A 25,000-nucleotide genomic window follows, 5' to 3' on the forward strand; every position below is an offset into this window, starting at 1 on the left:
CTCAACCGTGGGCCAAATGATTGCGTACTAATTATTCTAACTTGAACTAAAATAGGAATATTGGGGGGAAATGGTAAAATAAGTACGGTATATTAGGTCAAGAAAGCAGAAAACACCTAAGGTTGGATGCAATCTTAAAATGAAGGACTAAAAATAATGAATTAATAGTCAACCACTGTATTCAAAGTTAAAATAACGACATATTAGAAGCAACCAACCAATCAAAAACGAATGAAGATTTCCTTCTGCTGGGATATTACGATACATTTTACACTCTTCTAGACTTTGGATACGTTTCTTTTTAATGTTTTTTTATTCATATTGAAATTTTTTGGATGCCTTAGATTCAGGGCTTTGCAAAAGGCGATAAAATAAAGTCAGTGGCCCGGTAATTCTATAACACTGGAAAGATGATGAGAGGAAGTGAGGAGTACCTTTCTCTTGGAATTTATTGAAATAAATTATAAGTACCATTACTGAATTATTGAATTCGGGTCCTTATGATGTGAAGAAATATGCAGATCTCTGAGGGTTATATATACCCCTTGGCCGCAACCTCGTTCGCAGGAGCTCTCCCTTGACTTCTCGGTCCTGGGAACGAGGTTGCCTTGGCAACACTTTTCTCGCTTTGCATAATTCCTCCTGTAATTCTTAAGTGTCAAAAGACTTATTTTTGCCAACTTTCGTATACTCACTTTGAAAAACGTCGAACCTGGAACTTCACAAAATTGCCATCAAAACATGGAGGATTTTCAAGGTCGCTGGTAATTTCAATCCATTTCGTGCTTTCTTCATCTGAGCTGAGAAAAAATATCCTGACTCGACAATCTGAAGAGTCAGCAATATACTCAGGATCACGTCCATGAGAGATTGGCAACTGAATTGTAACAGGCCTCAAGAATTCGGCACTCGGAGAGCCCAAAATACGTAATATCGGTCCCGAACACAAATCGAGACCATCGAATTCATCCTGAAGAACTTCTTGTACCTGAGGAAGAGAGAGAGCAATGCCAGAAGTGCAATTACAGCTGCTTTGTTATAGTTTTTTTCTGCTTAGAAAAAGTTGGTCTTTTCACGGCATTTTCCTGCTAAGTAACCTGATCAACTGGCGAATGAAAACAAGGCCGGAGGTGATCTTGGGTATGCTTTGACACAGATCTAACTTGCATCCTTAGCAACATCTAAGTCATGTTTTCAGCCTATCAGAAGATTAAGGTTTTTCTGCTCCCTCATGAAGTGTCCTTTGAACCATACATGAAAGCTTTTCTATCTAAAGTTCTTAATTCAACCCTGTTAAATACAAAGCTATGTACAATTTGTCATATCCAGGATGATAAATGCTCGTTTTGCAAATTGCAACCAGAAACCCTTTTAACACGTCTTTTATGATTGAAAACACGTGCAACACTTCTGGAAGAAATTTGAATACTGTTTCTATTTATTGGCAAAAGAATTCAACCATCTTACTTTGCAAGATGCCATTAATGGAATAATTTATTCCCTATATAGAAACGAAACGTTGGTTGCAAGGTCACAAATTTTAGTCGCAAAACTAATTAATCTCCTTGGTTAATAAACGAGTTAGGATAACAAATAATTAACAGAACTGCGATTTTCACATTGCTTCAACAACTTCCATGCCGTCTTACATAACATTATTTGAACTGAAACTTGCAAACTAAGTAACCTGCAATGCGTGGTTGCAGCAACAGCAACGATCAAAACAATACATAATAATAGAAATATGAACCTAGAAATTTCACACAATAACATTTATGTTAATTGTAACGGTTTTCTACCTCCCGAATTATTGGTAAAACTTAATGTGCTACTATGATCAAAAAATCATTTTCTTCTTTTTCCTCAGAGTTTGAAAGCGTGTTCGTTTAACACCTGACTGGTAAAATTTTGAGCTTTGATTTTTATCCAAAGGCTGTTTATTTTGAGTGTAAGGTTTGGATTTCATGGTCTGCCATTACCCACGGTCAAAACTAACCGATGGGACCTCAGAAGTTTGGATCTAGCGAATTGACGTCATTTACTCACTGGCTTAAAATTTCAGCGTGTAAACGCAATTTATTATATATGCAAAACACGAGTTTAAGCACGAAACTCCCGTGCTGCATATTTACTTAGCCGCGTACACACGCATTGCATTTTTAAACCAATGTGTCTTTGACGTCATTTTCTCCTAAACCCAGCTCTCTCAAGATTTTAAAGTTAGTAATGGCGGACCAATAAATAACAAAATGCCAGTTAAAATAAACATGTGTCTTTTTAAAATCAGAACTTAAAACTTGGGTCACTTAGTGTTAAGTTAACATAGTTTTGAAATCCAAAGAAAAAGAAGAATTGTTTTCTTGGTCGCGGTCGCCGCGCGATCAATTCTTTGGTTTTCGAAGGTTTGAAGTCGATCAGGCAAAAACCTACCTTCGCACGTCTTCCACCCACGGCTAAACAGACAATGGTACCTTTGTTGACGGTTCCACAACTGGAGGCAGTAAAGTTTAGCTTCAAAGGTAAAATATCCGGCTATGAACTTCGAGTTTCACATACGTTCGACAACTGCCTGCCATGTTTATCGCTGGGGCCTGGGCCTAGTCCAAACCGACCTACCCCGTGCCAATTAGCTAAAGTAAGACAACACTTCAGTTGTAGTACATAGACAAATTGAAAAACTTAGATATCCTACACAAAGGAAAAAACCGATAACACGGCTTTCGATATTATAAGTAGACTTTAAAAAAATGTGTTAATGTACTAATGCTACTTTTCCTTTTTTTCACAGTACGGTAACTGCGTGTTAAGACTTTCCTTCTTCTCGTCATGCAGGCCATCTTCAAGTATCACTGAATCAGTTTATTAATAAACATTACTCGTACTGAATTGACAATTTTAAACTGATTTAGCTGGTCTTAGGTTATTACAATCTCTATAGCAGCAAGTCAAGCATTTTCATTTACAAAAACGTGGTCGCCTTTGTCGCTCTCCCTTAGACTTATCTCGCGCAAATCATCGGTCAATTGCTGGTGTTGGGTCAAAGTCAGACACAGGTAAGGCTTCTGAAGAGAGCCGAATCAAATCCTCCAGTGTTGCCCTTGTGCTGCTTTTTATTCTGTTTTGGGCTGAAACGGCCCTTTCGCATTCGCATGAAATAGGGAAGACAAGCACGATCTCCACCATCGGCGTTTAATTAAGTATCTGCATTATAACCGCACCGCGCACCGGTGGCGCAGTTGGTTGAGCATCAGGCTGTCATGCGGGAGGTCGTGAGTTCGACTCCGGCCTAAACAACACTCAGGATCTTAGTTAAATAACTGAGGAGAAAGTGCTGCAGAGCCTCATTGGCTGTCGAAACAAAGGATCTTTTGTTCTCGTGGTTGGCATATTTGAATAACAAAAGCAATGTTTGTAAACAGATATCTTCTCTATACCCAATATCAGAAAACAAAACTGAGGTGAGCATGGAAACGAAGTCAACGCCAGCCTCATTCTCATTCAAAGACCAGGTACACAAGTGCAAAGACGCCTTGTGTTCAATTCCGAGCATTTGTCTAAATAAGAGATCAATACTGTAGAAGAGCAGGTTATGGTTTAAAAGTAATTACAAGACCAGTCTAAGTGAATGCTCCAAACGTAATGGACAAATGGGCCCGGTTTAGTCAACCTGCGTGTGTGGGTGTAAGTGGGTGGGGTGGGGAAGGAACTAAGAGGTTGAAGGAAACGGGTGACTAACATATTTTTGAACATTTATTCAAATCCTATCGTTTGAATTCTGTTCTGAAACAACTGAGTTAAAGATCTTACTTCTTCGGCTTTCGTTTACAAAACCGTCTAATATCCACAGTCACAATGAACGACTTTCGTGCATTCTCCATCATGAATTATTGGCCACTCCCCATAAGGGATTTTCAGGGACAATCACACACAACAGAACACAACAACAACAATTAAGAATCCCAACTGGCCGGAGGCAAACCAGTAGGCTATTTACATGTGCAGGCAAGAAGTTGAACCAGGGACTACCAGGAACAAATTCAACGAGTGGTCAGAGCGGGTCTTGAACCCGGGATCTGCAGATCCCAAGGCACGCGCCCTAACCACTGGGCCACTGGGCAATATAAAGATGTCATAACTCACCTTCAGTTGCAAAGGAAGCTTTGTTTTGATTGGAACGGATTTTTTAGGAACTGCGATTGTCACGTCTGGATAATCAGGGTGACTGAATGTGCCGCCATTGACTGTAATGGTGTATGCTGGAGATAACCTCAGACGACAAACCACAGCGTACGTAGAACATTCTGTGATGTCAGCTTGCACCACAGGAAAGGCGAAATCAGGAATGTCGATTGGAGGTGGATAATCGTCAACGATATCTGCAATATAAAAAATTAATTGATTAATAATAATAATAATAATAATAATAATAATAATAATAGTAACGACTTAATTTAACGAGGTTAACATATTTACTGGTGGCCCAGTAGCTTTTATGATGGCCCTCAATCTGATCGAATTGGCATTTATAAATGTTGCGTTTTTAGGAAAGGGGAAAACCGGAGAAAAACCTCTCTGAGCAGTCTGCAGAGAAAAGAACCAACAACAAACTTTACCCGCATATCGCCACGAGTCCGGAATCAAATCAGGGCCACAGATGCGCTCATTTAGCTAACGCTGATGATCCAGGAAAAAAAAAAGCGTTACCCGAGAGGCATCGATAGTCCTCACTTCCGTCTACGTCCTCCCAATCATTAGTTGAAGCATCGGTCAGCCTTTTAATCACCAGTTCGTAGCCTTTCAGATCTGGAGCACTGTGTGAAAGAGCCAGTTTCACTTCGTTGTTGAATTCAAAAGCCTCGGCATCCGTTTTGGTAGATATTTCGATCACATTGCTCACGACGGCTTCGTGCTCCCCGAGGGGTGGTGAAAGGGCATTACATTTCCATCTGTGGACCATTATTGTGGTGGGCTCAGACACAGCATCTGGGGGGAATGTAAGGTGAACGGCTCCAAGTTTAAGGTCCAAATGGATACCCACGCTTGTCACTATTCCTCTGCAAAAAAAGATCATCTTAATGTGAAATATTATATTTACGGTGCTTTGCAGGCCTACAAAAATAGAGCTATAAGAAAGGTTGGCTTGACATCATAGAATACGCGTTGACAAAAACGTACGCAATCGTGTAGAACTGCCTTTGACTTGTTCGGGTAGAACCAGTAGTCGGGTAGAAATGCCAAATCCAAGTTAGAAACGTCCGTTACAAATACACAGAGCATTAAATAATGAAAGAAACTGTTTTCGCTTTTGTCAATGTACATGTCCTGCACAGGGTTACCATCGAGCTAGCCTGCGTAGCGAGCGTTCCTGTTCGACAGAAGAGCTTCTATAAAATGATTCTCCGCAAACTGGCAGCGCGAAAGTTGGGGCAAGAGACTAAGGGGACGCTTGCAAGAAGACCCCCTATTTTTGAAAAATGACCACCTTTTTAATGGTTGACTTGACACATGCTGATTGACGTCTTATTAACAAATTAGCCAATAACAGATAACGTTGTTAACACATGATGAAATTTAGGAAGATAGCTCGTACAGAGTTCGATGGGTAGTAAGGCCGCTAAATGCAAAACTCCACCAAAGCTGACCATGAAAACATTCAAGAGGTTTTAGTTGCGATTTTTAAACTAGTGGCGATTTCAGTGTGACTTGCTGGGTATTTCTTGGTGTACAGTGGTTGACGAAATGAATCGTGCTAAATCTCCTGGAAATTAGAGGAAAACCACCTCGCTAGTTTGATAATCCACAGTGCGTTTTTGGTCAAATCGTCACGAAATCGTAGATGAAATAGCAAGTAAAAGTGATTAAAAAATCGCATGACTGTGCAATCGAGCCGCTTTCTTCTCACAATAAGAGAAGATTTAACAAAGGAGCTGCGCAATTGTCTTCATCTTGTCTTAAATCACGATATAGAACTAAAGCTTACAATAGGTAAGGTAAGCAGAGAATTTGACGAATACAGTTTATTTCCTTGATCCTAAAACAGATATAGATTCAGATAGTTTGCAGGCATTTTATTAATTCATCCTGGATAAATATAAAGTGTCTTTCACAAGCGAACGAAAAGCTTACTTCAGTCCAGTCCAAACTTTTCGTCGAAAATAAGCGCTGCCAAAGTTTTGTTACAGGGGCTAGGTCACGCAATTTTAGGCAATTTCAGCACAGATCGAATGGTCATAGAATTAACTAAAATACCAAAATAACTGTTCAAAACTATAGAAGAACTCTAACAAAACACAGGGAAGCCAAGAAGGGACATGGATGGACAAAACTGGAGAGCATTGAAATGGATTGAATTTGGGTAAATTTGAAAAACGTCGGCCCACCTTTTTTCAAATTTATATCAGTCTATATCAAAATGTCATTTACACAGCTGGAAAATCATTCTCAGTTGTTATGTGGCCGTGATTTTGCAAATGAAAGACTCTTGCTCTGCCAGTTTGACGTTTAGAGCTCATAATTAACAAAATTAAACAAAATTACCTAAAATAGCGTGACCTAGCCCCATTAAGTAACGAATCTTTTGCTTTTAGTGAATTTATACAAACGCTTAATTATTCATAGCGACTTCAGCAGCGTAAATTATATTGAATTTCCCTTGATGGGTATCGTCCAAGCAGTCCAGATTTTCATTTAAATCAGAGGCTGCCATTCCCATAGAATTTACCTCAACCACTTACTTGACCACGTATGATGCTTTGAAATGGAGAAATCACGACGATACTCGAGAAGCCTGTTCCTCGTTTCTTTTTTTTCGAACTCCGCACATCATAACAAACATCTGAAATATTGTCGTTGTCACGCTAGAACTAACAAGAAGTATTTTGCTCGAAAATTTGTCACCTGTCAATAATTTTGATTGAGCCCCACCAATCAGAGGCCCCCGTTCATAGGCGAACAGGTTTTTCAAAAATAGGGGGTATTCTTGCAAGCGTTCCCTCAGTCTCGTGATCCAACTTTCGCGCGACCAGTTTGCTGAAAATCGTTGGGAGCTCTTCTTTCGAACAGGAACGCTTGATACCATCGTGCCATCTCTATTTGTCCCAGACCCGTCGGAGACACAGTCCTCCACGGCCTACTACTTTCACGATTCGGCAGCCATTTTGATTTCTATTGTTTAAAAACTTGAGATATTACATAATACATGCATGAATTTACACCCCTGGGCATCCCATAATAGCTATAGGAACAATATAATTCAAAATGGTCGCCGTATCGTCAAAGTAATCTATTTGCTTTCTTCCTCGACCTAATCCCTTAAACATGTTGTCGTAGGTAAAATAATACGAATCTCTTCAATGCACCCAATTTTTGCTTACGGTATCTGGACTCCCAAGTCTTAGAATACAAAATGCAGGTCTAGGAAGCCAGAACACTGCGCCTTTCTTTAGAACAGGTAAGATGAAAATAATTGGATCCCTGGACGGGAAACTCGGATCCCGGGATCCTAGGATTACGGCAACGGTGGCAAAAGAGAAATTCTTTACACTTTGTTTTCACTATTGACACAAGCATAAGTTCAAGCAACATACCCAATTCCGAGAAGCGTATGGATCAATCCGTAGCTTTCGTTAGAACAAAAAACCCTAAGGAGTCTCCGTGTGTTTCTTGAGTATATGCTCGCGTTGCTTATAGGAAAAATTAGCCCTAAGAATCCATCGAATCATATCGATTCAGCAACGTGACGACTCACTCGTATATTCGTGTCTTGACTGGGTCTTCCTCGACTGATTTTTCTGGTTCGTGCTGTTCCAGTTTCAAAGCTTTCAGTAACGGCTGAATCACCCCTTCGCCAACATCACCGCCATTGTTGTCGCCAATGTTATCTTCCTGCTCGTGGTGCCCTTGTCCTAGCGTGTCAATCCCCTCTGCTTCAAGAGATACTTCATCTTCATTTCCTCCAAGTTCTTTCTCCTCATCAAGCACCTCCTGGTCCCCCTCTTGCTTGTTCCCTTCCCCTTCCTCCTCCTTCCCTTCTCCATCACCAACTTCATCGTCGCTACCGTCATCAACAGCAACAGCAGTGTCGATGACGCTATTATCGCTTATATCGTAGTTGTTGTTCGGACTCGATGCTAATAAAACAGAACGTAAACTACTTCTTAAACTTGGTGGTAAATATTCTGGCACAAATTACTGCGTTACGAAGCGCAAACAAAACGCACCAGTGGCTCAGTTGGTTGAGCACAGGGTTGAAATGTCCAGAAATACACGCAATTGCAAAACTAAATAACACACCACCAAAACATTTGTAACAAAAATAGCTAAAAAATTAGCGAAAATAACAAATGAAGGAAGCGACCGCAGCAAGAATAACAATTCTTCAAGGTCGGCAAGGGAAGGCAACCCCATAAATATAACGAAAATAACAAAATCTTAATACAGCGAAAATATCAAATCAAGCAAGCGAGACACACCAAAACAGCAATTGTTGAAGACGTACAAGGGAAGGGGGCCCCACAAATAAAGCGAAAATAATAAAAATAACAAAAGTGGCGAAATATCAAATCAAGCAAGCGAGAGACAAAAATAACAAGGGAAAAGGGCCCAACAAATATAACGGAAATAAGAAATACGGCGAAAATATCAAATCAAGTAAGCGACAGACACAAAAATAACAATTCTTTAACGCGGAAGAGGGAAGGGAGGGAAGGGAAGGGAGCCCCAAAGACATACCAAAATAGCAATGGTTTAAGACGTACAAGGGAAAGGGGCCCCACAAATATAACAAAAATAACAAATACGGCGAAAATATCAAATCAAGTAAGCGACAGACACAAAAATAACAATTCTTTAACGGGGAAGAGGGAAGAGAGCCCCAAATTTAGATCTTTTAAGAAACGCGTTATAATCATGGGTGATAATAATATCGATCTCTTAAAATCTGAGACATCTTCTTTTAGCCATGATTTTTAATCTCCCATCAAAAGTCGCTACCTCATACGTTCAACTGATAAACCAACGTATATCGCAAAAATATCTATTCAAGCAAGAGAGAGACGCAAATGGCACACCTAGCCTATAACCGAAGCAGGTAGCGATAACAGGGCTTGTGCTAAATAATAAATAAAAGAACAATAAACCAACGCACAAATAAGTACAATACCATGAACCATCTTCCACAGTTTCTCCACGAGATTTGCACACTGTTCCTTCCAACTGAACTTTTCTTTATAAGATTCTCTTATGAAGGTCATCTCACCAAGTCGCTTTTGATGGTTAGCTCTGACACTAGCAATTTCTGTTGCCCATCTGGCAGGATCATCTGAGTGTACTATGCATCTGTCTCCATAGTCAATCGCTTCTAACGCTCCTGCAAATCCTGAGTTTCTTCCCACAAGAATTGGTAGACCGGCTGATAGAGCTTCAAGGGCTACAAGACCAAATCCTGCTGATCTTGAAGGCATGATGAAAAGATCGACTTCACAAAAGAGATCCTTCATTCTTGCCCGGCTCTGTACAAATTTTCGCACTGTCAGCTGCTCATCAGTAATTCCACAGTTGAGAAGTCTTCTCCTGACCTTATCCTGCTTCCCATCAGGGGCACCAACAAACAAAAGATAATAACGTTTTCCTTTCAGGCGTTGATCAGCAAATGCCTTAACAGCAATGTCATATCCCTTCAGCTCAAAGTCCTCATCCTCTCCTCGCCCACACAACAGCACAATAAAACCATCATCACTCTCAAGTTTGGCCTGTTGTACTAAATCCCCAAATTCCCTGTTAAATAGACCCGGAACTATTTCAAAAATATTCTCATCCTTCTTCCAACCCTGCAAATAGGACGAGTAAGCCCTTTTAAGTCTTGGTCCCACTGGAACAACAAGGTCAGCATATTTGCAAAGACCAACCTCATCCCCGAGCTTCTGCTCTGCCCTTAAAAGAGGATTGTATTTGCTGAGGTCTTCTGGAGCAGTATGCACCATTTGCACCCATTTACAATTTTGGAATTGTGGAGAACGTTTCATAAAAGTAACTTGCCGGCCAAGTTTTACACCATGGCCAAAAACAACATCTATTTTGTGATCTTGGGGTGGGAAGCACAACCAGTCAAGAGGTTCACTAAAGCCAGCTTGTCGCTCTGCATCAAGAAGATTGATCCCAAAACTTTGGGCTGCCTTTCTATCTTCATATCTGCAAGCACCCTCTGGGACCAACACAGAAACTCTCACATTTGGCTGTTGTGACAGATGAATTGCAAGCTCTCTGTTTAATGTTGACAACCCCCCAGCCGATGAATTCCATTCACTCCCTAAAAGAGTAATGTCCAGTGCTTCCTTGCTTTGGGCAAAAATATCCTCTGCTTCAAAAGATACTTCTTGTGACAAGACATCAATTCCACCTGACGGACAACTGAAATGGTTTACAATATAAACACCGAGTATTAACAGCATTTACCATATTTTACAGCCAAATAATCATCCTGATATCAGGTAATTTTGGCAAAAGTTTAGGAGGAGGGTGAATTTGAGTAGCGAATGGGCAATGGACGAATGATGTTTGCACAAATTTGCCTTTATTACTTTCTAGACAGCAAAAACAAAGAATGGAACGGGTATTGGAATAATTATTATTCAGCCAACGTGTCGGTCAAGGCGATAGTCAACGCAACAGTGAATGGGTCAGCCCACATATCACGGAGATGTCTCTAACACATCACCAACACATTCACTAAACCACACTGACGCCTTGACCAACACGTTCGCGACTCACGACCAACGCATCAGCCGACACATCATCAACACCGGCAAAACAACCCCAATCCAGATAGCGGCGCACACATAAACACTGTGGAAGGCTTGTGAGCATTGGTTAAGAGAAAGCTGAAGTCAATGTGTGGCACCCTGTAGCAACACGTGCCAAGCTACAGTCTTGGTCACAAATGTAACACAGACGGCAATTTGCCCCCTCTCCCCCTTCAATGTTGATGTTTATGGGTTCGAGTGCAAAACCCAACCGGTAAATGCAACATTGATGGGAGGGTGGAGGAGGAGGGGTACGGTATTAATAGCTTTGATGCGCTTCACTGGCTGTTCAAGCGAAGTGTTACAACTCTTTATGACCGAGATTGTAGCATGGACGAATTCACCTGGTTCAGGAACTTTGCTGCGGCTAGATCATTCGATCAGCTGCTGCAAGACATAGACATAGCTCCTTTGAGACCCACCACATTAAAAAAGTAAGTGACGAATAAAGAGAGCTCCTTTAATAAGGTTTTTAGTTGTTTCTCTCTTAAAGGCCCACCTTCAACCGACAGGCTTTTTGACCGTTTGTTTTTGTTATGGAAATTCGCATTGCTTATCACAGCGATCAGGGTCCGGTTGTTGGAAAGCCGATTAACTTAACCCAGGATTAGCGTAAACTTTTGTTTCACGTTTTAACTTTTTGGTGAAAGTTTCTTTTGCTTATTTTTGTTTTTCAAGATTGACTTCTTCTAATGTAAAGGTTTGCCGAGTATCAGCGTTGAACAGCACTTGGGAGTAGAGAAATAGACTCCTTGGTTAATTTTTCATCTGGGATTAGCGTTAATCGGCTTTTGAACAACCGGGCCCTGATTGGATAAATTTAAGCTTTGGCTGGATTTTCACGTATGAAAGGTGAAGGTGGGCCTTTAATGTGTCGGTTATTTCATTACCCGATTCAATTTGATTAGCGTGTGCGTCCACTGGTACCTCCCAATGATTGGCACAACTAAACTAAACCATGTAACATGTATTTGAGGGGATTTCGGTCAAGGTAGCAAGAACTCATGGAGATTGGGTTGAGTTAAGAAAACAAAATGGCTTCGAAAGCGTTGAATATAAAAATTGCTTATTTACAGCCCCGATATGACAAAGTTACATCAATCCGTAGCTTTAGTTACATGCAGAACAAAAGACCCTAATTAACTACAAATTAACGAGTCTCCGGGTGTTTCTTGAGTATACGCTCACGTCACTAGGAAAAATTAGCCCTAAGAATCCATCTAATCATATCGATTCAGCAACGAGACTACTCACTCGTATATTCGTGTCTTAATTGGGCCTTCCTCGACTGATTCCTCTGGTTTCTCCAGCTTCAGTGCGTGATGCTCCAATCCTAGTGTAAAAAAGTAATTAAGTAAGTATCATTATTTACCCTCAAATTTTTAGAGTAGCTGTAGTAGCTAATATCTCCGAGCATTGAACAGAACAACTTTTGACAATCCCAACTTGACGGAGGCAAACCAGTTGGCTATTTACAAGCACAGCCAAAAAATTGAACCATGGACTACCTGGAACAAATTCAACCAGTTTTCAGAACGTTTGTTAAGTACTTGTGTACCAAAGATAATAAATATAACGAAAATAACAAATGAAGGAAGGGACAGCAGCAAGAATAACAATTCTTCTAGGCGGGAAAGGGAAGGCAACCCCATAAATATAACCAAAAAAAACGAAAATAACATAGCGAAAACATAAGATGAAGCAAGCGACAGCAGCAAAAATAACAACTGTTTAAGACGTACAAGGGAAAGGGCCCCCCAAAATAACGAAATAACAAATATCGCGAAAATATCAATTCAAGCAAGAGAGAGACGCAAATGGAGTCGTCGATCTCCATCGCCAATTATATGTCAATTTTCCTACCTGACAATTTTTTAAAAAAGCCACAGATACTCAAAATTCCGGAAAATGCTGAACTGTGGCAAATTAATTACGTGGAATGCCGAAGGCATAGCACGTCTTAAAACCGGTCTGGTTTATTTTTCTTGGTAGTCACAAATGTGCATACCCCACGGATATTGAATTAATCTCCGATAGGGTGCATTTACATTTATTCCCTCCAGTAAGTCCAAACTTCCCTATCCCGAGGAGAACTCATATTCTTTCCCAACCTTCACAATTATCTGCGAGCGCGTTAGACCACTCGGCCACCGTAACACACTTCTGTTAATCTTGATGAAAGCAAAGATTTAGTGTGGAATCTTTCCGCCCGCCATGATTGATTCAGTATTAAACTATTCGATAAAGTGGACAGATGCTTTTTCTTTGAGAATGGCAAGCTTTAAAGGTAAGGATAATGTTCTACGTTATTTCTAGATCTTGCCTCGTACTTGTGTGTACCACTGTGAACACTATTTTGCATATAACGAATACTTCATTAGAAGTATTTTGCATAGAACGAATACTCCAATATTTCTTGGGAACCAGTTGGTTCGCCGTTCTGACGTAGAAAGAAAATACGAAAATAGATTTCAACAGCCAAACAAGATAAAAAATGAAATCAAGTTTAAAAAACCTCGTTCGGAGGAGCTTAACTTTAGCTGACAGGTGGACTAGCATCAACGATTGTGATCTTTGTGTTAAATTGTCGAACTTTATAACACTTGAAAGAAAAAAAAAGGAAAGTAACAAAAACCCGGTGTCTTGCCGTAATTTTGTCACAGGTGCATCCTTTGTTTCGTGAGTTGTCAGTATTAAACACGCAAGGTAACTTGATCACAGGCGGGCGCTAAAATCGATGTCACTTTCGATTTTGCGATTTTACTTGTACGACCAAAAGTAAGATAAAAAAATTGAACTCTGATTGAACGTAACAAAAATCTCCCGAAATGTTTTTCGCTTATTGCAAATTGTTTCATTCTCGATCGACACTTCCTAGAAGTTCCTTCTGCTCTCCCTAAAAACTACATATTAATATTTATATACTTTTGCCTCAATATTTGTTTTGCATAAAGCAGGCTAGCAAAATCTGTACCTTGCTTAGTTCGCATTTTTGAGCGTTAAAAAAGAATTTTTGGTCGTATGTTCCTGACCAGATACTAACCCCGCTGGAAAGGGCTTAACTTTAGAAACATTGGTCTTGGAAAGCTGTCAGCAGCTCAGAGTGCAAGCTTAAGCTTGTGGTGAAAAAGAAGTTGTAAATGATCAACATGTCAGCCTTGATGCCAGCTCGAGTGTAGAATCATGACGAACCTTTTGTAGTTTCTGAGAACTATTTACTACTTTTAGCTTTTGTTGAGTTTTGAATCATGGTAGAGAGAGTTTTGGCGATCTCAACCCGGACTGGACTACTGGATTTAAGCTTTTTTCTTAACGAGTTATTGTGGAACGTTTGGTACCAAGTTACTCTAATACTGAAATCAAGATTATGGCATTGTAAAATTAGAACTTTGGACTGGACTATAGAACAAGCAATTACGGAATTTTTAGATTTTTGAGCATTGAGAGAGTAGAGCACAGATGTTGTCTTCTTGTCTTCGCCACGGCAGATTTAAACAGGAACTAAACCAGGATTACGGAACCGGACTTCGAATGCCGGGCCCGGTTGTTCGAAAGCCGATTATGTTTTCAACTTTTTGGTGACAGTTTCCTTTGGTTATTTTTGTTTTTCAAGATTGAATATCAGCCTTGAACAGCATTTGGGAGTAGAGAATAAAACTCGTTTTAAAACTTGGCTTTTGAACAACTGGCCCAGGACGATAAGTTGTTGAACTGTGATTTGTAATAAGTTTTTCGGATGATTTAAGGCTGATCATGTAATTTTTGGATGAATGGAGTTAAGGAAGCAGATAAAACTGCAGGATTTGAGTAAAGTCTCCTTCCAAAAAATAAATTAATTAAAAATCCCGTATCCTGATAACCTGCTGATAGGGCTTCGTTGTTTGCATTTGCAAATTTAGTAACATTAATAACGAGTTTTTACAACAAACAACTTCAAGTTATATTACAGATTTATCTTTCTGGTAATCTCTCGCCATTTTCCAAAGTTTACCTGTACTTGAAGTTGACTGTAACTGGACAATTTGTGTTAACTGTTTGCGCATTCCACGGATACGCCCATGTAGGCGTCTTGTTATTGTTAACTTTACACTAACTCTCAGGCATTGACAACACACAAGAGTAAACTTGAGTAAACTTAAAGCGACCTTTGTCCAGGATTTTAGGCAATCACAACACGTGGAAAGCACTATTCACCTGTGTGGTAAAATTCTAATAAATATTATTGTTGTCACAAGTAATTACATTGTTGGCACTTCCTCTTTTCAATCTGCAACCCAAACGACCACAAAAACACACCTTGCTTATACAGTATAGGTAGGGTTAGAACGGCTTGTATTAAATAATGAACAAAAGAACATAAAACCAAAGCACAAATAAGTACAATACCATGAACCATGTTCCACAGTTTCTCCACGAGATTTGCACACTGTTCCTTCCAACGGAACTTTTCTTTATAAGATTCTCTTATGAAGGTCATCTCACCAAGTCGCTCTTGACCTCTAGCTCTGACACTTGCAATCTCTTTTGCCCATCTGGCAGGATCATTTGAGGGAACTATGCATCTACCTCCAAAGGGAATCGCCTCTAACGCTCTTGCAAATCCTGAATTACTTCCCACGAGAATTGGTAAACCGGCTGATAGGGCTTCAAGGGCTACAAGACCAAATCCCGCTGATCTTGAAGGCATGATAAAAAGATCGACTTCACAAAAGAGATTCTTCATTATTGCCCGGCTCTGTTCAAATTTTCGCAACTTCAGCTGCTTATCCATAATTCCACAACTGAGAAGTCTTCTCCTGACCTCATCCTGCTTCCCATCAGGGGCACCCACAAACAAAAGATAATAACGTTTTCCTTTCAGGCGTTGATCAGCAAATGCCTTAACAGCAATGTCATATCCCTTCAGCTCAAAGTCCTCATCATCTCCTCGCCCACACAACAACACAATAAAACCATCATCACTCTCAAGTTTGGCCTGTTGTACTAAATCCCCAAATTCCCTGTTAAATAGACCCGGAACTATTTCAAAAATATTCTCATCCTTCTTCCAACCCTGCAAATAGGACGAGTAAGCCCTTTTAAGTCTTGGTCCCACTGGAACAACAAGGTCAGCATATTTGCAAAGACCAACCTCATCCCAGAGCTTCTGCTCTGCCCTTAAAAAAGGATTGTATTTGCTGAGGTCTTCTGGAGCAGTATGCACCATTTGCACCCATTTACAATTTTGGAATTGCGGAGAACGTTTTATGACCGCAACTTGCCGGCCAAGTTTTACACCGTGACCAAAAACAACATCTATTTTGTGATCTTGGGGTGGGAAGCACAACCAGTCAAGAGGTTCACTGAAGCCTGGTTGTCGCCCTGCAACAAGAAGATTGATCCCAAACCTTTGGGCCGCCTTTTTGTCTTCATCTCTGCAAGCACCCTCTGGGACCAACACAGAAACTCTCACATTTGGCTGTTGTGACAGATGAATTGCAAGCTCTCTGTTTAATGTTGACAACCCCCCAGCCGATGAATTCCATTCACTCCCTAAAAGAGTAATGTCCAGTGCTTCCTTGCTTTGGGCAAAAACATCCCCTGCTTCAAAAGATACTTCTTGTGTCAAGGCATCAATTCCAACTGACGGACAACTGAAATGGTTTACAATATAAACACTGAGTGTTAACAGCATTTACCATATTTTACAGCCAAATATTCACCCTGATATGAGGAAATTTTGAACAAAAGTTTAGGAGGTGGGTGATGAGTAGTGAATGGGCAATGGACAAATGATGTTTGCACAAATTTGCCTTTATTACTTTCTAGACTGCACAAGCAAAGAATGGAACGGGTATTGTAATAAATCTTATCCAGCCAACGTGACGGTCAACGCGATAGTCAACGCAACACTTAATGCGTCAGCGGACATATCACCGACATGTCTCCGACACATCACCAACACATTCACTAAACCACACTGACGCATTGACCAACACGTTGGCGACTCGCGACCAATGCATCAGCCGACACATCATCAACACTGGCACAACAACCCCAATCCAAATAATGGCGCACACACAAACGCTGTGGAAGGCTTGTGGGCATTGGTTAAGAGAAAGCTGAAGTCAATATGTGGCACCCTGCATGTACCAACACGTGACAAGCTACATGTACTTGGACGAATTTACCTGGGTCAGGAACTTTGCTGCCGCTAGATCATTCGATCAGCTGCTGCAAGACATCGATCGCTGAACAGTTTTAACAAAACCGCTCCTTTAGGAGCCACCACATTTATAAAGGTAAGTGACCAATAAACAGTGCTCTTTTAATAAGGTTTTTAGTAGTTTTCTTTCTTAATGTGCCGGTTATTTCATTACCCGATTCAATTTGACTAGCATGTGTGTCCACTGATAACTTCCAATGATTGGCACAACTAAACAAAACCATTTAACATGTATTTAAGGAGATTCGGTCAAGGTAGCAAGAACTCATGGAGATTGGGTTGAGTTAAGAAAACAAAATGGCGTCGAAAGCGTTGAATATAAAAATTGCTTATTTTCAGCCCCGATATAACAAAGTTACATCATTCCGTAGCCTTTGTTACATGCAGAACAAAAGACCCTAATTAACTACAAATTAATGAATCGACGTGTGTTTCTTGAGTATATGCTCACGTCACTAGGAAAAATTACCCCTAAGAATCCATCGAATCATATCGATTCAGCAACGAGACTACTCACTCGTATATTCGTGTCTTAATTGGGCCTTCCTCGGCTGATTCTTCTGGTTCCTCCAGCTTCAGTGCGTGGTGCTCCAATCCTAGTGTAAACAAGTAATTAAGTAAGTATCATTATTTACCCTCGGATTTTTAGAGTAGTTGTAGTAGCTAATATCTCCGAGCATTGAACAGAACAACTTTTGACAATCCCAACTTGAAGGAGGCAAACCAGTTGGCTATTTTTAAGCACAGTCAGAAAATTGAGACAGGGACTACCTGGAACAAATTCAACGACTATTCAGAACGTGTCTTGAACCCGGGATTTCCGGATCTCAAGACAAGCGCCCTTACTCATTTCCTCCATGTCCTTTCTTCTCCTCAAGCACTTCCTCCTTCTCCTCTTGCTTGTTCCCTCCCCCTCCCTCCTTCTTCCCCTCTTTCACCACCAACGTCATCCTCATCATCATCCTTATCATCATCCTTATCATAATCATCATCATCGTCATCACCAGCAACAGCAATAGCAGTGTCAATGTCGCTGCCATTGCTGATATCGTCGTTGTTGTCATGACTCGATGCTAATAAAACAGAACGTAAACTATTTCTTAAACTTGATGGTAAATATACTGGCGACCACATAAACGACTTGTAAAATGCACAAATTACCACGTTGCGGAGCACATATAAAACGCACCAGTGGTTCAGTTGGGCGAGCACAGGGCCGAAATGTCCAGAAATACACTCAATAGCAAAACTAAATAATACACCAAAACATTTGTTAAGTACTTGTGTAACAAAAATAACAAATATAACGAAAATAACAAATGAAGGAAGGGACAGCAAGACGGAAGAGGACCCCACAATTATAACCAAAATAATGAAAATTACAAACACAGAGAAAATAACAAATTAAGCAAGCGACAGCAGCAAAAATAACAACTGTTTAAGACGTACAAGGGAAGGGGGCCACAAAAAATAAGAAATATCGCGAAAATATCAATTCAAGCAAGAGAGAGACGCAAATGGGGTCTTCGATGTCCATCGCCAGCTACACGTCAATTTTCTTACCTAACAATTTCTATTAAAAGCCAAAGATATTCAAAACTCGGGAAAATGCTCAACTGCGGCAAATTAATTATTGTTAACTTCACGCCAACTAACAGGCATTGACAACAGACAAGACGAAACTTGAGAAAAGTCTCAAGGACTTTTGTCCAGGATTGTAGCCAATCAGAACACGTGGAAAGGACTATTCACTTTTGTGGTATAATACTAATAAATATTATTATTGTCACAATTACTTCTATTGTTGGCACATCCTCTTTTCCCTCTTCAACCGAAACAACTAAAAAACCACACCTAGCCTATATAGTAGGTAGGGTTAACAGGGCTTGTGCTAATTAATAAATAGAAGAACATAAAACAAAAACACAAAAAGTTCAATACCATGAACCATGTTCCACAGTTTCTCCACGAGTTTTCCACACTGTTCCTTCCAACTGAACTTTTCTTCATACGATTCCCTTATGGGGGTCATCTCAACAAGTCGCTTTTGATGTTTAGCTCTGACATTAGCAATTTCTTTTGCCCATCTGGCAGGATCATCTGAGTGAACTATGCATGTACCTCCAAAGTGAATCGCCTCTAAAGCTCTTGCAAATCCTGAATTACTTCTCACAAGAATTGGTAAACCGGCTGATAGAGCTTCAAGGGCTAAAACATCAAATTCCGCTGCTCTTGAAGGCATGATAAAAAGATCGACTTCACAAAAGAGATCCTTCATTCTTGCCCGGCTCGGTACAAGTTTTCTCACTATCAGCTGCTCATTAGGAATTCCATAGTTGAGAAGTCTTCTCCTGACCTCATCCTGCTTTCCATCAGGGGCACCCACAAACAAAAGATAATAACGTTTTCCTATCAGGCATTGATCAGCAAATGCCGTAACAGCAAAGTCATATCCCTTCAGCTCAAAGTCCTCATCAACTCCACGCCCACACAACAACACCTTGAAATTATCATCATTCTCAACTTTGGCCTTTTGAACCAAACCCCCAAATTTCCAATTAAATAGACCCGGAACTATTTCAAAAATATTCTCATCCTTCTTATCCAAATAGGACGAGTAAGCCTTTTTAAGTCTTGGTCCCACTGGAACAACAAGGTCAGCATATTTGCAAAGACCAACCTCATCCCAGTGCCCACCACTTAAAGTAGGATTATCATAGCCTCCGTATTTCCTGAGGGCTCTTGGAGCAGTATGCACCATTTGCACCCATTTACAATTTTGGAATTGTGGAGAACGTTTTATAAAAGTAACTTGCCGGCCAAGTTTTACACCATGGCCAAAAACAACATCTATTTTGTGATCTTGGGGTGGGAAGCACAACCAGTCAAGAGGTTCACTGAAGCCAGGTTGTCGCCCTGCATCAAGAAGATTGATCCCAAAACTTCGGGCTGCCTTTTTGTCTTTATCTCTGCAAGCACCCTCTGGGACCAACACAGAAACTCTCACATTTGGCTGTTGTGACAAATGAATTGCAAGCTCTCTGTTTAACGTTGACAACCCCCCATCCGATGAATTCCATTCACTCCCTAAAAGAGTAATGTCCAGTGCTTCCTTGCTTTGGGCAAAAACATCCCCTGCTTCAAAGGATGCTTCTTGTGACAAGACATCAATTCCAACTGACGGACAACTGAAATGGTTTACAATATAAACACTGAGTATTAACAGCATTTACCATATTTTACAGCCAAATATTCACCCTGATATGAGGTAATTTTGAACAAAAGTTTAGGAGGTGGGTGATGAGTAGTGAATGGGCAATGGACGAATGATGTTTGCACAAATTTGCCTTTATTACTTTCTAGACTGCACAAGCAAAGAATGGAACGGGTATTGTAATAAATCTTATCCAGCCAACGTGTCGGTCAATGCGATAGTCAACGCAACACTTAATGCATCAGCGGACATATCACCGACATGTCTGCGACACATCACCAACACATTCACTAAACCACACTGACGCGTTGACCAACACGTTGGCGACTCGCGACCAACGCATCAGCCGACACATCATCAACATTGGCACAACAACCCCAATCCAAATTATGGCGCACACACAAACGCTGTGGAAGGCTTGTGGGCATTGGTTAAGAGAAAGCTGAAGTCAATATGTGGCACCCTGCATGTACCAACACGTGCCAAGCTACATGTACTTGGACGAATTTACTTGGGTCAGGAACTTTGCTGCCGCTAGATCATTCGATCAGCTGCTGCAAGACATCGATCGCTGAACAGTTTTAACAAAACCGCTCCTTTAGGAGCCACCACATTTATAAAGGTAAGTGACCAATAAACAGTGCTCTTTTAATAAGGTTTTTAGTAGTTTTCTTTCTTAATGTGCCGGTTATTTCATTACCCGATTCAATTTGACTAGCATGTGTGTCCACTGATAACTTCCAATGATTGGCACAACTAAACAAAACCATTTAACATGTATTTAAGGAGATTCGGTCAAGGTAGCAAGAACTCATGGAGATTGGGTTGAGTTAAGAAAACAAAATGGCGTCGAAAGCGTTGAATATAAAAATTGCTTATTTTCAGCCCTGATAATGACAAAGTTACATCAATCCGTAGCTTTTGTTAGAACAAAAGACCCTAATTAACTACAAATTAACGAATCGACGTTGTGTTTCTTGAGTATATGCTCACGTCACTAGGAAAAATTGGCCCTAAGAATCCATCGAATCACATCGATTCAGCAACGAGACTACTCACTCGTATATTCGTGTCTTCATTGCGCCTTCCTTGACTGATTCTTCTGGTTCCTCCAGCTTCAATGCGTGGTGCTCCAATCCTAGTGTAAAAAAGTAATTAAGTAAGTATCATTATTTACTCTTGCATTTTTAGAGTAGTTGTAGTAGCTAATATCTCCGAGCATTGAACAGAACAACAGTTACTTTTGACAATCCCAACTTGACAGAGGCACCACTTGGCTATTTTTAAGCACAGCCAGAAAATTGAGACAGGGACTACCTGGAACAAATTCAACGACTATTCAGAACGTGTCTTGAACCCGGGATTTCCGGATCTCAAGACAAGCGCCCTTACTCATTTCCACCATGTTCTTTCTTCTCCTCAAGCACTTCCTCCTTTTCCTCTTGCTTGTTCCCTCCCCCTTCCTCCTTCTTCCCCTCTTTCACCACCAACGTCATCCTCATCATCATCCTTATCATCATCCTTATCATCATCATCATCATCGTCATCACCAGCAACAGCAATAGCAGTGTCAATGTCGCTGCCATTGCTTACATCGTCGTCGTTGTCATGACTCGATGCTAATAAAACAGAACGTAAACTATTTCTTAAACTTGATGGTAAATATACTGGCGACCACATAAACGACTTGTAAAATGCACAAATTACCACGTTACGGAGCACAAACAAAACGCACCAGTGGTTCCGTTGGGCGAGCACAGGGTCGAAATGTCCAGAAATACACTCAATAGCAAAACTAAATAATACACCAAAACATTTGTTAAGTACTTGTGTAACAAAAATAACAAATATAACGAAAATAACAAATGAAGGAAGGGACAGCAAGACGGAAGAGGACCTCACAATTATGACGAAAATAATGAAAATTACAAACACAGAGAATATAACAAATCAAGCAAGCGACAGCAGCAAAAATAACTGTTTAAGACGTACAAGGGAAGGACGCCACACAAAAATAAAAAATATCGCGAAATTATCAATTCAAGCAAGAGAGAGATGCAAAATTTGGTCTACGTGTGCATTTTTCTAACTGACAATTTTTTTAAAACGCCACAGATATTCAAAACTCGGAAAAATGCTGAACTGTGGCAAATTAATTATTAATATGAACTTCACAATAACACTCAGACATTGACAAGAGAAAAGACAAAGCTTGAAAAATGTCTTTACAACTTTTGTCCAGGATTGTAGTCAATCAGAACACCTGGAAAGCACTATTCACTTCTGTGGTATAATACTAATAAATATTATTATTGTCACAATTATTTCTATTGTTGGCACCTCCTCTTTTCCCTCTTCAACCCAAACAACCAAAAAACCACACCTAGCCTATACAGTAGGTTGGGATAACAGGGCTTGTGCTAAATAACAAAATTAATAAAAGAACACAAAATCAAAACACAAATAAGTACAATACCATGAACCATGTTCCACAGTTTCTCCACGAGTTTTGCACACTGTTCCTTCCAACTGAACATGTCTTCATAAGATTCTCTTATGCAGGTCATCTCAACAAGTCGCTTTTGATGGTTAGCTCTGACACTAACAATTTCTTTTGCCCATCTGGCAGGATCATCTGAGTGAACTATACATGTGTCTCCAAAGTCAATTGCTTCCAACGCTTCTGCAAATCCTGAATTACTTCCCACAAGAATAGGTAAACCGGCTGATAGAGCTTCAAGGGCTACAAGACCAAATCCCACTGATCTTGAAGGCATGATAAACAGATCGACTTCACAAAAAAGATCCTTCATTCTTGCCCGGCTCGGTACAAGTTTTCTCACTGTCAGCTGCTCATCAGTAATTCCATAGTTGAGAAGTCTTCTCCTGACCTCACCCTGCTTCCCATCAGGGGCACCCACAAACAAAAGATAATAACGTTTTCCTTTCAGGCGTTGATCAGCAAATGCCTTAACAGCAATGTCATATCCCTTCAGCTCAAAGTCTTCATCATCTCCTCGCCCATACAACAACACAATAAAATCGTTATCACTCTCAACCTTAGCCTGTTGCACTAAAGCCCCAAATTCCCTATTAAATAGACCCGGAACTATTTCAAAAATATTCTCATCCATCTTACACCCCTGCAAATAGGACGAGTAAGCCTTTTTAAGTCTTGGTCCCACTGGAACAACAAGGTCAGCATATTTGCAAAGACCAACCTCATTCCAGTGCTTCTGCTCTCCCCTTGAAGTAGCATAAGCACAACCTTTGTATTTGCTGAGGTCTTCTGGAGCAGTATGCACCATTTGCACCCATTTACAATTTTGATATTGTGGAGAACGTTTTATAAAAGTAACTTGCCGGCCAAGCTTTACACCATGGCCAAAGACAACATCTATTTTGTGATCTTGGGGTGGGAAGCACAACCAGTCAAGAGGTTCACTGAAGCCAGGTTGTCGCCGTGCATCAAGAAGATTGATCCCAAAACTTCGGGCTGCCTTTTTGTCTTCATCTCTGCAAGCACCCTCTGGGACCAACACAGAAACTCTCACATTTGGCTGTTGTGACAGATGAATTGCAAGCTCTCTGTTTAATGTTGACAACCCCCCAGCCGATGAATTCCATTCACTCCCTAAAAGAGTAATGTCCAGTGCTTCCTTGCTTTGGGAAAAAATATCCTCTGCTTCAATAGAAAGTCCTTGTGACATGATTTCAATTCCACCTGACAGACAACTGAAATGGTTTACAAGATAAACAATGAGTATTAACAGCATTTACCACATTTACAGCCAAATATTTATACTGATATGAGGTAATTATGGCAAAAGTTTAGGAGGTGGGTGATGAGTAGTGAATGGGCAATGGCCGAATGATGTTTGCACAAATTTGCCTTTATTACTTTCTAGACTGCACAAGCAAAGAATGGAACAGGTATTGTAATGAATCTTATCCGACCAACATGTCGGTCAATGTAACGGTCAACATGACAGTCAATGCATTAGCCAACACATTCACTATTAAACCAAACTGAAGTGTCAACCAACTCACAACCTGTGCATTGGCCGACACATCACCGACACTCACAAAACAACCCCAATCCAGATAGTGGCGCACACACAAACACTGTGGAAGGCTTGTGGGCATTGGTTAAGAGAAAGCTGAAGTCGATGTGTGGCACCCTGCACCAACACGTCCCAAGCTACTTGAACGAATTTACCTAGTTCAGGAACTTTCCTGCAGCTAAATCATTCGATCAGCTGCTGCAAGACATAGATCGCTGAACAGTTTCCAGTACAGTGAAGGAAACGAGTTAACAAAACAGCTCTTTTAGGAACCACTACATTTATAAAGTCAGTGACCAATAAAGAGTGCTCTTTTAATAATTAAAGGTTTTTACTGTAGTAGTTTTCTCTATTAATGTGCCAGTTATTTCATTACCTGATTCAATTTGATTAGCGTGTGTGTCCACTGGTAACTTCCAACGATTGGCACAACTAAACAAAACCATTTAACATGTATTTGAGGGGATTGGGTCAAGGTAGCGAGAACTCATGGGGATTGGGTTGAGTTAAGAAAACAAAATGGCATTGACAGCAATGAACATAAAAATTGCTTATTTTCAGCCCAGATATGACAAAGTTAAACAATTGCTCACATGTTATACAGGGTGATAAGCAAGTTCAAAAGGTCCTTAAAAAACACAAAGCCGACACATTGCTGACAGTCGCCTTATGCGATGACCGACGCATTTACCGACGTGTTGACTGACACGTTGTTTGG

General features: G+C 40.5%; 1 protein-coding gene across 3 annotated transcripts in view; it reads right to left on the reverse strand.

Annotated features, from left to right (window-relative positions):
• Positions 1–25,000, reverse strand: part of LOC138003581 (uncharacterized) — a 50,656-nt gene that overhangs the window by 17,023 nt on the left and 8,633 nt on the right. For 2 of the 3 annotated variants that reach the window (XM_068849705.1, XM_068849704.1), the window contains exons 3-15: positions 24,659–24,714; positions 22,695–23,953; positions 21,954–22,013; positions 21,278–21,356; positions 18,946–20,192; positions 17,522–17,600; positions 15,186–16,432; positions 12,054–12,132; positions 9,146–10,407; positions 7,748–8,129; positions 4,705–5,054; positions 4,141–4,376; positions 696–988 (exon numbers count right to left, since the gene is read on the reverse strand). In XM_068849705.1, coding sequence (XP_068705806.1) covers positions 696–988; positions 4,141–4,376; positions 4,705–5,054; positions 7,748–8,129; positions 9,146–10,407; positions 12,054–12,132; positions 15,186–16,432; positions 17,522–17,600; positions 18,946–20,192; positions 21,278–21,356; positions 21,954–22,013; positions 22,695–23,928 — 6,548 coding nt within the window. In that variant the 5' untranslated portion in view covers positions 23,929–23,953; positions 24,659–24,714. The remainder of the gene's footprint in view (positions 1–695; positions 989–4,140; positions 4,377–4,704; positions 5,055–7,747; positions 8,130–9,145; positions 10,408–12,053; positions 12,133–15,185; positions 16,433–17,521; positions 17,601–18,945; positions 20,193–21,277; positions 21,357–21,953; positions 22,014–22,694; positions 23,954–24,658; positions 24,715–25,000) is intronic. The other variant, XM_068849706.1, reaches the window with a different exon arrangement.

Source organism: Montipora foliosa, chromosome 5, assembly GCF_036669935.1.
Source record: "Montipora foliosa isolate CH-2021 chromosome 5, ASM3666993v2, whole genome shotgun sequence".
Lineage (NCBI taxonomy): Eukaryota > Metazoa > Cnidaria > Anthozoa > Scleractinia > Acroporidae > Montipora > Montipora foliosa.